Here is a 12,609-nt window from a genome sequence, read left to right on the forward strand (position 1 = left end):
GGTTCTGTTTGCAGCTCTGGGAACGAAATCCGAACGGAGCATGGCCTGCCAGGGCGCAAAATAGGTTATGATCGGGTACTTTGATTCGTAAGACTATGCACGAGCAGACCTGTTCTATCTCTCGTGATGTATGAATCGAAGTGTTTTGCCGACTGTCTGGGTTCTGCATTATAGTATGTCGTTTCGTTGCGACCTTGCTCGAAGAATCAGTCGCAATCCGCGTTTCACCCACAAGTGTACAGTGGGGTGGCAGACTGCATACCGTGCTCAAGAAGGTGGTTTACTAATTATCACATGACTTCATATCCGAACACCAAGTTTTTCCGTGAGAAAAAAAAACTTCTGCGCGACTTTCTACCTTTGCTTTTTATTGTTATAACTTCTGTCCCACTCCACGCGAGTCCCCTATCCTACAACATACAGGTACAACATGCATGACTCCCCAGGGCGGGATTACGGTTGAGCGTTGTCAAAACCCCGCGATTTCAACCGTTTTCGAACCCTACAGGTGCTTCCATCGGGAGACATCGGGCAGGTCCTGTTGACCGCCAATGATGCCGATCAAACACACCACCGGGCCCTTCGGCCGTACGTGTACTCGTCAAGAGTATGACAGGGTATGCATTTTGCGTGGGTGCTATGTGTGCATCTTGCGGGTCTGTATCCGTATTCCATACCGTTCCAACGTCGACCCTCGCCGATTCTGCCTTTGCTCCTTTCCTCCCGTCCATCCGTCCGTCCGCCCGATCATTCCATACATTCGTCGGCCGCATTCGCCATTTCATTGAGCTCCCGCTTGTCCCAAAATGTGCTGTCTTTTGCCATTGCTCGGTCAGTTTAGCCACGCGACATCTGATCTTGAGCCGGATGCGGTACTCTTGTCCATGCCTCCTGAGGCGTGTGCAGGGTTCGTACGAGACGAGAGTGAAAACAGGCAACGTTTTTGAGTACGGGACCTTTCTTCTTCATATTATATGTTGGGACTATAAAGGATTTCGTAATTTATCTGTTGCCACATGTGTGATCAAATGTTGTCTGTCAACGGAGCTTTCGCTGACACCAAAGGTATGAGACTCCTCTTTCGGACCTTCTTTGTGAAACAATTCTATACAACACATTCATTCATACATTCTTCTTTGGATGATACCACAAAGAGGCTGTCGTCCCGGCATTCGTTTTAGCAATTCTCCTCGTAACCAAACACAATCTTGATCAGGGCTACCCTTCACCCGTGGCTGTGGTTGCTATGGGAGTGCAAGGGTATTCCATTTATACTCCCCCCGAAAAATGGACCCAAGATCGCCCCTGGTGGCAACTGCGTCGGTGAGTGAGCAAGGCTTTCGGCATCTTCAGAGGTCCAGCTTGCCGGTTCTGCCCATTGTCTTTGTTGGAGAACCGAGTAGAGTGGCGATTGCACGGACAGCACAGGCACAATACGCTGTACCTACAGTAGTTTCCCGCAAGTTAGGTAGTCAATCGCATTATTACTTCGTCCATCTATTAATTGCTGCCTCGTAGCACAAACTGGAGGGAACCGTTCGAGTATTATCGCGTATCAGCAAAAAGGACCCCTCAGATGATAAAACACCAATGGATAAGAATGTTGGTTTTATTTCGTTTTAGCCTCCCATCCGTACTGCAGCGCTAGCTTATCTCGCACTTTGTTGACATTTCAGCCATGAGGAACCTGCAGATGTCAAATCCCCATTTCTCCGGGACCGACAACCTGAATCTCGGCTCCCCCGCACGTTACACAAAAGCTCGCACAACAACAGCTCCAGTCCCTCCAAACCCCTAACTTCGCCTCATTAGACGTTCCAGTGGCTGAACATTTGCCAATGTCAGACCACGCCGCAATTCTTTCGAACACTGAAATTTCATTCTAATCTTCATTCGTTGATAATATCCCTGTCAAGGATGTATCTGTGAAACACTCGCGGACTCTCTATTCCTTCAGACTTTTGGTTGTGGAAGGTAGTAAAGACCGACCAGAAACTTTTCAAGAGACGTAAATAAAAGAGCAAAAGGAAAGGCAACAGAAAAAAGGCGCCAGTACTCCTTACATTAAGATGCAAATCGCAAATCGCCAATCGCCAGGGAGTCCGTTTTCGTCGGCTCTTGATGCATGTGTCGTGTGCCATTTTGGGGACATTGGTCCAATCAGCTGTGGCACCCGTGTGTAGGGCATTACGGTAAAGGCATGCGGACCACCAGCAGGAGGGGGGTTTTTCGAGCTGGTTGCATTCCAAAAATGTAATTGTGAAAATGTCGGGGTATCTCAGAGAAGAGGGAAAGTTGATTTGAGGTGACAAAAGGGAAGAGGAAAAGAAAAAGAAAAGAAAAAAAGAGGTGTCTTCGATCTCAGTCGAAGGTCAATGCTGCCCTTCGGCGCATAGGAGCATAGGGGGACAAGAATTGGTCATCTTGGTCATGCATGTCGTGAAGGCGTTGTTGGTGCTGGACTTCGGAGCTGGGGTGACGAGGGGGTAGGGGCCTGCTGCCTCCGTCCATGCTGGGCAATCTTGATGTTCCCGGGCTGATGTCGCCGTAGAGGCTGGACCGGTCGCCGATGCTGTCTCGCCGGTTTCCGAAAGTCCAGGTGAACTGGCTCAGCATCTCCTGGTGGACGAGGTTGACGGCTGTCAGGGGCTTTTCGCGAGGGTCATCGTCTGCCTCTCTCTGCTTCTTCTTGTTATTCTTCTTTAGCCACGAAGGAACCCCCTTCTCGGGACGCTCGAGCGTGTTGGCGATGCCGCATTCTTCGCCGCTTTCGGTACAACTGCTGTGCGTATTGTTGCTGGTCTGGCTGAGGCTGTCGGTGCGTGACTTCCAAGAGAACGACTTGGTCAACTTGAAGGAATAGTTGGTTGAAGATTTGTCCGACTTCAATGATGTCCGCGAGCCATTGTTGATCTGGCCCGTCGATTGGCCGGAGGCGTCCAAGGGGGTGAGAATCGACTTGCGTCGGTCCGCTCGCCGGAAGACATCGAAGATTGCCATTGTGACGGAAAATTGGAGAGGACCAGATGGATCGAGGTTTGGGAAGAGGAGGTCTGGCTATACCAGGGCAGGCAGATGGAAGTTTCGGTGCATAAGTGTGTGCAGAGATGAGGAGTCCAGAGATTTTGGAAGCAAGTCGGACGACCACGTGTGGACTGTAGGCGAGATGTTCTCGTGGTTGTTTACGTGGTGCACATTGAATACTGATACGGACTAGGGGACGGAAGATGTTTATATTGTAGTGATGTCGAGATCAACAGGGGGAACCAAGTCATCGGAAAAATGGAGTAAGGGGGCTTGAATGGCAAAAGATGGAAAAGATGGCTTGGGAGTATGAAAGCGGGGGGATGGCAGTCTTAAGGAGTCTAACACCGGACATACGGAGTACGAGCCGCAACTTCAAGCGATCCAGAATTGTATCGGCGCATCCGTTCAAATGGTGCGGCGACAAGATACACATACAGTACGTCCCACATAACCCCCCCCGACATTGATAGGTGGTAATTAGTTACGGTAATGTAATCTGACAACAGAGATGGGATGTGGGGAGCCAACCGCAAAGGGGGTTCAAATCGCACGTCGACACGAAGTACGGATAATATTCGTGCACAAATCCACGGATTCGGGCGGGGCCAAGTCGAATCGTTCGGGACGGACCACGGGATTAATAAGACTCCGTCCGACTGCAGAACACGCCCAGAACACCCAAGTTATTGCTGCCCAGTCTCGATCTGCCTCATTTGCCAGTCGTGGACCACTCCTCGCCGATGGGAGCCGCTGCGGCACTTTGGAAAAGTCTGTTGCCTACCTTACCTAGGTACTTGCCGTGCATGGTGGATTGCGGGAGGGAAGGGGAGAGTTGTCGCACAGCATGGCGGGTTCCTATTGGGAGGGACGCTGAAGTCTGGAGTACTGAGGTACCTGACTGCTGGCTACCGGGGTCTCCGTGGGGTTGGGGGAGCTGCCTCCCCTCTCGCTGATTGGACAAGGATTCTGTGCGAGGAAGGGAGAGAAAGGGGGGGGGGAGAAGAGAGGACTCGGTGGGCTGTCGCACGCACTGCCTTAGCTCGACGTCATTATGGGCGGAGTCTAGGCGCCAAGACACGCTCGGGCTCCCTACATGGGCAGTTGTAGGCGGCGGTTGCGGAGGCGCAGTGACACATTCATTTTCTTCTAGACAATTTTGCCAAGATTCAAGCGCTGGGCGGTTGCAACCTTGGTATTTTATTGGCCCTGAGTTTCGTATTCAGCACCCCCTGATTGAGAAGTTGATGGGGGATTTCCTCGGTCTTCGGTCAGTCCGCAGCAATCGGGTGACAGCCCTCCACAATGGCCAGCGAAGGTGAAAGAATGACAAATACCTACCTTGCTCTGATTATTATCGCCCTCCCCCGCACCAAATATTCTTCCAGATTCTTCGGTTAACTGTTTCTCGAGGAGAATTTTCTAACGCAAACCTTGGCATTGTGCGCAGACGGGTCTGGTACTCGGATCGCAGGGCAAAAGGAAAGGGCAACATCACATCGGACCGAAAGAAGCCATTTTCTTGGTATGAATTTCCGACAAAAAATGTCATTGCAATAGTCTTCTCCAGAGATCTGTCATCGACACAAAGTCTCGTCATTCCATCTCCGCTCTCGCTGGTCCGCTTCCAGCTTCTCTCCTCACCGCCCTTGATAAACATCAAACCCCATGGGACAGGACGCTTGATCCCGGATCTGACAGGTTTTCCTTGACAACCCTGGGGGTCTGGAGTCTAAGTATCCGGAACGGTCCAAGCTAGTTGAGCTAATTTCTGCCTGTTTCTGAACTTGTGGGGATTGCCCCAATCAGCACCATTAAAAGGCAATTCGCTTGATTTCGCTTGATGAACTTACATGAGGATTTTGCTTCGTAGCGAAGATTAATTCCTCAATATCCCCCTCCCCCCCTAAATTCCCAACAAGTGAAGTTGTACATACATATGCAATGCAGGCCAACCCGTTTTTTATGGTGGTCAGGCACACTTGGCTGCGGCATGGACTGGATGACTGTTGTTTTCGGACATTGTGCCAGCCTACTACCTCTCGTTGGTTCTCGAATCGGTCATATGACCAACATACAGCGCATCGCAGGTCGGAGACGCTGAGGCGCCCCGGAACGGGCCCCAGTTTCCCCTTGCCCGAAGACTGCCTGGCTGATCTCGTCATCGCAAAGGGAAACCCTGAGGGGTTTGCAACAACAAGGTGGGGGACTTCAGTTGGGGGTCCTGGGGCGACTTGATCTGACCCCAGGGGATGGGGGGTGCAAATATACGATTCCTGCGATACAAACGTACACACGGTTTGGTCGTCTCCACTAGCGAACCAATGAACGCGCCTCCTGGGCTCCCTGACTAGACCTTGATGGACCCAGGCGGTTCAACACAGCAGCGAGATGGGTTAGTCGGGCGATCGATTGCCCGTAGGCTGTCCATGAAAATGCCAATGCCCACTAGGGATAAGGAATGGGCGCTGTCCCAGGAGGTCAGTTTGCGGGTCTTCGAAATCCGCGCTTGGTGCAGCTCTCCGCGGAGACTTAAAATGGCAATGTCGGTGGGGGAGGTGGGATGTCGAGGATGTGGCGGGAATCCCATCAACACGAGAAACGCAAGCGTGTGTCCCTATGATTCGCCCGATTCCGATTGCCTTTGATGCCCTACAAGTGCCATAGGAGCCCCTGATAACCCCATCATCATCTCGTCGTCATGGGGAAATAGATCAACGCCAAGTCCCGTGGTCCAAAGACCGGATCAAACTAGCCAAACAAGTAATGCCTCATCTCGAAATGCATTCTGCTCCGAAAACTGCCGCACTGCTGAATCCCAGTCCACCTAGATACGCCAATCCCCAGGTCAACCCAGCAGCTTCCCAGTCCACGTCTTCATCCGGTTGCACGTCCCCTTCCACGACCATTCGATTCTCCGGACCCGGAACGTATTCCATCTCTTCCAACTGTGCCTTCTTTCGGCGGGCACTACCCCGACTCGACCTCGACGATGCCTTTGGACTCGTACTGGACGTTCCCAGCCTTGTTCGTGATCTGGTTGAACTTGCCGGACCGTCAGGTTGATCAGCACCACCAGGTGAATTTGATATATCTGCATCGTCATACGCGCAAGGCTCTTCGTGATGTCTTTCCAGGATTGTGCTCTTGAAGAAGGGGGTTGCAACCGCGAGGACGTCAATCACATCGAGCGGCCGAATCGAAGCCCACACTATGAGACTGACCCCGCTCAGCAATACATCCCACACAACACCTGTCACCATAGGGTGATCAAACATCGACCCCAAAACCTTGGCGAAGGCCGTGCTTGTCCGTTCCGATATCCTCCGCTTCCCCATATCAAATGGCAGGAGCTTGCTGTGTCTGTGAAAATGGGTATGGGGTGCATTGTGAAGCAGTGCCAAGGCGGTCGCCTTGGCATGCAGGAGAAACGTAGCCGTCGAGACAAACCGGAACAGATCTGTGAGAGCGCTGTAAGCGCTGTGGGGGTGATCGTAGACTTTACCCCAGTTGAGCGGAGCGACGGCGGGGACAACTAGTGGCGCGAACGAGAGTGCTTTGTTCAAGAGCACAGCCGTCGCAAAGGACGATGTCCCAGCAATCCATGGAAGACAGAACACCACGCCGAAGCTTTGCGTCAGCGGGACGAGGAACAGGGCCGGGTGAGGCATCCAATTGATAGGTTTTGGGGGGAATATGCGGCTGTAAACCCTTCGGAAGGCCGAGTCTAAGTATCCTGAATCCTCCCTGGCTGGCATTGGCGTCGGAGTGAGGAGCAAGGCAATATAGAAGAGGTTCTGCGCGAATGGCAAGCTGACCAGGTGAGCCAAGGCGAGATACGCCCACAGCGAAGAGATTTTCCTTCGGCGACCTTCAATCGACAGAAGCAGGCTCCATGATATCGTTGCAAGCTCAATCTGCTGACCCCAAAAGAAACGGCCAGCTTGTTCAGCAAGGACTTCATACGCATCAATATAAAGAGCAGTGTCCGTTAGCCAACGGGCAATATGCGATGGTGTTGCATTATTGCCGAGCAGCGCGTTATCTTCACTGCAGAGTCTGGAGAGACGCGTTAGCTACTATTACATCGCTGAATTCATTCATCCTCCCATACCTGATTGGGACGTCAACAGCACGTTGGTCTGCCCAGACTTTATACGACAAGACGGCATAGGATGAAGCTTCGTACACCGCGATGGCCAAGCTTACGGCCAGGAGGCTGGCGAATAACGGAATGAGGGTTGATCTTCGCTCGGACCGGGCGCGTGTGGCTTGGGTAGGTGGAAGGCTAACGTAGGACAGGAACAGACTCCGACCAACAATGGTAGCTAAGACGACCACAGATATGAAGTGAGTGACCACTACTAACAATGGCACATATCTGTTTTCATACTCGTGAGACGGTATTCCGCGGCGGCGAGTTGCGGGACAAGTTACCTGATATCGGGCTCAGCAGAAACTGGTGCCATGTCGTATAGACGCTCAGGTGCGTACAAATAAGATGAATTGCTTCACTTGTCTGAAGATGAAATGGAATCATGTGTGGGGCAAGAGAATAATACCTTAGGATCCAGGTAGGTAAGCCATGTCGATATGAATACACCAAAATAGGACGTGGTCCGACAGCGTAACGTCATGATGCCGTGCCTCACCCCCCTTATACCAGGTATACCTAGAGTACGGAGTACTCCAGATCTGAACATATTGGATACATGCAGACTGATGTACAAGTAGCCCTTGCAGTGTCACTTATCAGCCTTAGACCATCCGGTAAATGAATCCAGCATATTAGCAGTGGTTTTCAACCGCTTTTAATTATGTTGAGCCTCCTAAGATTGTCAGAGAAGAAAGCTTGATTGGTGAGAGCGGTGACACCCAGCAGTCGATTCAGTGTTACAGTACCTAAGGTAACCTGTACCTAGGTACGAGGAAATTTCCCAGCACCAGTGCGACAGATGCCGATCTTCAGGACGATTCGTGACATCGTCTTGGTAAGCCTCGTGCGGCTAAACTACGGGCCGTTCGCTAAGGCGTGCCCCGTGCCTGAATTCTGCCCCACTTCGTTTCGCAAATAAAAAGTTTTCGAGCTTCGCCAGATCTTGGTCTTCCTCTTTCTTCTTTCTTCATCATCAGTTGGGTTAACTTACACCGTCAAGTGTATTTTAATTCATAACGGCGGCTCCGCGTATGCGGCTTGCTGAGGGTTACTCGACTATTCGTCCAATGGGTTTCCTTCCGTTCCCGGCCCCCGAAAGCAACCGTGATGCTCTTCTAATGCCGTAGACGTTTTCCACGTCTGAGGCGCAGGGGGGTTCTCGGACATGACGTTCGGGTCCCATTTTCTTTATTCGATAGTAATCAATGGTGTGTGCCCCGATGCCTTCAATCCGCCAGGCTGCTTAAACACAGCCCATGCTGGTGTCTGTTCTTCGTGCGGGATACAACGGGGATTCTCTGCGACGTACAATGATCGCGATCCTGCCGGGGCGAATGTCGAGGCAGAGTCCAGATGATCTCTTATCTGCGCACTGAACAGCCTATATTCCACACTTTTCTATCTCCTTTATAGCATACGATTTCTAAGCCGGCTAGTTAACTGACGCGCCGGCGTTGCTTTGCCGTGGTTCCAAAAACGACCACCACCCGTGGTAGCTTCTTCCAACAGTCTTTTGTGCGTCGCGAAGCAGACAGGACAGCTCCCAGGGCGCCTGCGATTCTCGTGTATAGATCTCTTGCCAGCCCAACCTCAGCCAGCAATGATCGCTATCAAACATGAGCTCGCCTCTGATTTCCAAGCTGGCGATCTCTTTGGGCCAGGAAGCCGAGGGAGACCGTGATGAGAGCCACCGCGGAAGTCACAAACTGCATCGCCTGGCTCGCTGTTGCCTTTCTGCAGTTGCTCAAAACATCCGTAGAAACGTCCAGGCCTACAAGAGAGTGTTCGTACAGCTTCTCGGCCATCTTATTATCCTCGAACTCGCACCTTATTCCTTTCAGTCCCACAGTATAGGCCTGGAAAGTCAGTCGTCGAGTGGCAGTTGGGTCGGGAAATTGATTACGTACGATGCCGCCTGCTAGGAAAATAAGGGCGCTGGCTGCGTCAAGGAACACAACCATACTGGCTGGGATGGCGTCGACGAAAAGAGCAACCAGCCCGAGTACGGCGGCGACGAGGCCAAAGACACCAGCGAAGACGCCGTACTTCGTAGTTATCGGTGGCTCGCCTCGTCGTTGGGTGTTCATCAGATCGGTACATAGTCCCAGGACCACAATGGCGAATATAATCTAGGTCACAACTGTTAGAGCTAACCGAGAGCAGCACATGGTCTCCTCTCCCTGTTGGTTGTTTTGTGGCGTACCTGAAGAATCCAAGTGCCCAAAGTGACACGACGAAGCCCGGTCATTCTGCTAGCCTGAAGCTAGGGAATATATGGCAGCAACGAACGGGCAATATCCGGCAGCACTTCGTTCAACTTGTCAGCGCAGGACGGTCGTTTCAGACGATGATTGTCAATCGTCCAACACACCAGATATAATGTGATTCGGAAAGAATAGAAACGAAAGAGGAGAAGCTGAAGTCAGTATCGGGGAGCGATGAAAGTCATATATTAGCAGAAGTTCATCGTCTATGTACAACAGTCTCCCCAAGGGTAGCGCGATGTAGCTTACACCAGGCATGCTCAACCTCCTTTCCCTAACTTCTCATGTGCAGTTGTTTGTTTCACAGTTACGGCAGGAACGCGCTGAACCAACGCCTGTCCTACCACTGATTTTCTCCTCACAGAGTCAACGGCATTGATCTCGGGGATGTCGGCCCCTTTTCCAAATATGAAGGCAACCAACTGCTTCGTGGGACTCGACTTGGCCATGATAGCACTCTGAGTCGTACGTGGTTGAGAAGATTGCGGATATCATCTTTCCACGTATCGCGATATGCAGGACTCAGACCAGGAGTTGCTGGAGAGGGAGGAGGGAGACAAGCAACAAACCATGCCCAAGCAATCAGGAGAATCCAGACCAGCGGTAAGGTGCATCCCGTGTGAACGCAAACAAAACGAATCAGCTTCCTTGACTTAGCCGACGACGGAGAACTATGCCTTGACACCGAGAGCCAATTCCTGGGGATTCGCAGAGACAGCGCCTGTGATGAAGAGTTATACTGGTCTCATCATGTTTTCAGCCCAGCTCAAAGCCGGTAAGACGTTCAACTCACCGGAAACATGACTAAGCACAAGAGCTTCCGGTCTGACTCAGCATTAAATCCGATGTCATTTCCATCTCAGCCGTTCTTGGCCGAAAAATAACCGAACTTAGGTACCTTTGTACCTCCGAACTCTTGATCAACTGGTCGACTTTCCAGACAGCCAAAAAAATTTGACCCTCTGAATCGAGATTAAGAAGCTTCATCATCGAACCCGACTCTCCAACCCCCTGTGGCATCCCTTCTTACCCACAGCCTTAAGTTACCACCGCCGTGGGCTGCGACGCGAGCAAAATTACGCCATGTCGTCTCTCTGGAACCTCTTTTCAGGACAAAAGTCCTCCTCCCAACCCGACTCGGTCGGCGCATCGTCGGCGCAGCCTCACCAACCGCACACAAGTATCGAGCCGACAACCTCCTCCCACTTCGATCCGACAGCGGGTCAAGGCGTCGAGTCCTTCTTGCAAAGCTCCTCCTTCGCGGACCCCTCTCAACTCCATCCTCTCGCTGGTCTGAACAAAGAGACTCTCGAATACCTCACACTTGAAGACGGTGCCCTCTCCCAGGTCCCCGGCAGCCAATCCGTCCTTCCATCCAGGGGCTTCACAGATGACCTATGTTACGGAACAGGCATAACATATCTCACTGCTCTGGGTATTGGGGGCGCATGGGGCTTGCGGGAAGGCTTGTTGAGGTCCGAAGGGCAGCCGCCCAAGCTGAGGCTGAACTCGGTTCTGAACGCGGTGACCCGCCGCGGTCCCTTCCTCGGTAATTCCGCTGGCGTTGTCGCCATCACATACAACTGCTTCACCGGCGCGATTGGTTACTTCAGAGGGAAGCACGATTCCGCGAACACAATCGCGGCTGGCGCGCTTAGTGGTATGCTTTTCAAGAGCACGAAGGGCCTTCGGCCAATGATGATTTCCGGCGGCATTGTTGCAACTGTCGCTGGAGCCTGGGCGGTAAGTTTGATTCTGGATCACGTAGTCTATTTCATAGCAGAGAGCTCGTTCACTAACGGTGTCATTTTCAGGTTGTTCGGACAACCTTCTTTGCCGCTTCCCACTCAGGCGAGCAAGAGCATGCCACATTGTAACACGACCTACCATCACCATCACCATACACTTCCTTTTACATCTTCTCCTAATTAATATCGGGAATTCATGGAGTCGTATCTGCTGTCGACTCGGGTGGTACTTGGGCATGCACGATACGTGCGCTCCCGGACATGTTTGAGTAGGAAAGCAGACAGAGGGTTTCAACGGGGTAAAAAGGAGCATCAGCAACGGACGGACATATGGTACGATCTCTCCTCTGGTGACATGACCCGCACCATTGTACAGTATTAGCCAGTGTGGAAGAGCATTATAGAACGCGTCGGATGGTTACGGGCGTTCGGATTACTACGTTAAAAAATGTAAGACAACTTGAGCCTAGCCCCGCGATCACGAGGGTCCCGAGTGCTAGAATTCGCGCGTCGACAGTCCGAGAACAATGTACTGGAGCGTACACAGGAGTCGGGGGGTCATCAAACATCGGTCTCTTCCTCGTCGTCTCCTCGGGCGGACTCTCGCACCACCGAGTCTCATCGCCGGTTGCTGCCTCCGCAGTCGAGGTGTTTCTAAATTCCATGCCTTCTCATGTTCTGCCGTCCTTTCTCTTTCTGTCGTTACTTAACCCTGCGACCAGGAACTCAGGGGCGCCATACGGTCATTCGGGGCGCATCAATACCAACTGTTCCCAGCATGGCGAATCCTCAAGATATCATCCCCCAGGACTTGCCGGCGGATGATGTAAGGAAGTGGGGGAAGCTGATCTCGAAGTCCAGACTGAAGCTGCCAGACTCAAAGCTGCCTTCCAGCACGCAGTCGACAAGAAGGGCACATAGGAAGCGCAAGTTGTCGCGGTGGATACGAAGTAGTCAGCTCCTTCAAGGGGCTTGACAGGAACTAGGATTTCCTAGCTCGTACAGCGGGTGAAGATGCGTTTCGGAAGCTCATGGAAGCCATTTTGAAGTCTAATGGACTCTGCCTCGTGGTCAGAAAGGTGAGCAGAGGTCCTAGGACCCGTTACGTCTTGGTTCAATCACCACATACCCCATCTGAAGCGACCAGGCGCTGATCAGAGATCTTGAACACAGGCGTGGCAAGTTACCATGGTTCGGAAGATGAGAGAGCTCGCTGTCCTGAAAGAAGAGGCTGCCTTCCATATGCCCGGCAGAGGACTGGTTCTCGCCCCCTGTGGCTCGAGTCGCAGCAGTGCGTCACCATTGGTTTCCATCCCTGCCTTCGATATCAAAGCCATCCTGTTTCTGCCTGTTTATCCCGATGTCCACAGTTTCCATTATAACTGAGAATGTCGGTTCCGTGTTATAAAGCAAGATC

At 52.1% G+C, this 12,609-nt stretch overlaps 5 protein-coding genes across 5 annotated transcripts; 2 read left to right on the forward strand and 3 right to left on the reverse strand.

Annotated features, from left to right (window-relative positions):
* Positions 1-1,895: 1,895 nt before the first annotated feature.
* SODALDRAFT_352804 (hypothetical protein) lies at positions 1,896-3,364 on the reverse strand. Its single transcript, XM_028613609.1, has 2 exons — positions 2,064-3,364; positions 1,896-1,995 (listed from the first exon to the last, which is right to left on the reverse strand). The coding sequence occupies exon 1, from the start codon at positions 2,998-3,000 to the stop codon at positions 2,362-2,364; it is 639 nt and encodes a 212-aa protein (XP_028463752.1). The 5' UTR covers positions 3,001-3,364; the 3' UTR covers positions 1,896-1,995; positions 2,064-2,361.
* Positions 3,108-4,842, forward strand: SODALDRAFT_362808 (hypothetical protein; the record flags this gene model as incomplete). The annotated part of the gene is made up of 12 exons (XM_028614499.1): positions 3,108-3,148; positions 3,243-3,287; positions 3,392-3,463; positions 3,534-3,589; positions 3,690-3,795; positions 3,918-3,995; positions 4,067-4,140; positions 4,178-4,219; positions 4,300-4,342; positions 4,475-4,549; positions 4,585-4,747; positions 4,834-4,842. 12 exons carry the CDS (start codon positions 3,108-3,110, stop codon positions 4,840-4,842), a joined length of 804 nt encoding a protein of 267 aa, XP_028463753.1.
* Positions 4,843-5,413: 571 nt separating this feature from the next.
* On the reverse strand, positions 5,414-7,839 carry SODALDRAFT_54938 (hypothetical protein). The gene is made up of 3 exons (XM_028615471.1): positions 7,462-7,839; positions 7,139-7,405; positions 5,414-7,083 (listed from the first exon to the last, which is right to left on the reverse strand). The coding sequence occupies exons 1-3, from the start codon at positions 7,491-7,493 to the stop codon at positions 5,796-5,798; spliced, it is 1,587 nt and encodes a 528-aa protein (XP_028463754.1). The 5' UTR covers positions 7,494-7,839; the 3' UTR covers positions 5,414-5,795.
* A 951-nt stretch (positions 7,840-8,790) lies between these two features.
* SODALDRAFT_320422 (hypothetical protein) lies at positions 8,791-9,428 on the reverse strand (the record flags this gene model as incomplete). Its single annotated transcript, XM_028609530.1, has 3 exons — positions 8,791-9,036; positions 9,088-9,309; positions 9,384-9,428. The coding sequence occupies 3 exons, from the start codon at positions 9,426-9,428 to the stop codon at positions 8,791-8,793; spliced, it is 513 nt and encodes a 170-aa protein (XP_028463755.1).
* A 1,099-nt stretch (positions 9,429-10,527) lies between these two features.
* Positions 10,528-11,321, forward strand: SODALDRAFT_337178 (mitochondrial import inner membrane translocase subunit TIM23; the record flags this gene model as incomplete). The annotated part of the gene is made up of 2 exons (XM_028612656.1): positions 10,528-11,187; positions 11,259-11,321. The coding sequence occupies 2 exons, from the start codon at positions 10,528-10,530 to the stop codon at positions 11,319-11,321; spliced, it is 723 nt and encodes a 240-aa protein (XP_028463756.1).
* Positions 11,322-12,609: the final 1,288 nt, after the last annotated feature.

The sequence above is a fragment of the Sodiomyces alkalinus genome (assembly GCF_003711515.1).
Source record: "Sodiomyces alkalinus F11 unplaced genomic scaffold SODALscaffold_10, whole genome shotgun sequence".
Taxonomy (NCBI): domain Eukaryota; kingdom Fungi; phylum Ascomycota; class Sordariomycetes; order Glomerellales; family Plectosphaerellaceae; genus Sodiomyces; species Sodiomyces alkalinus.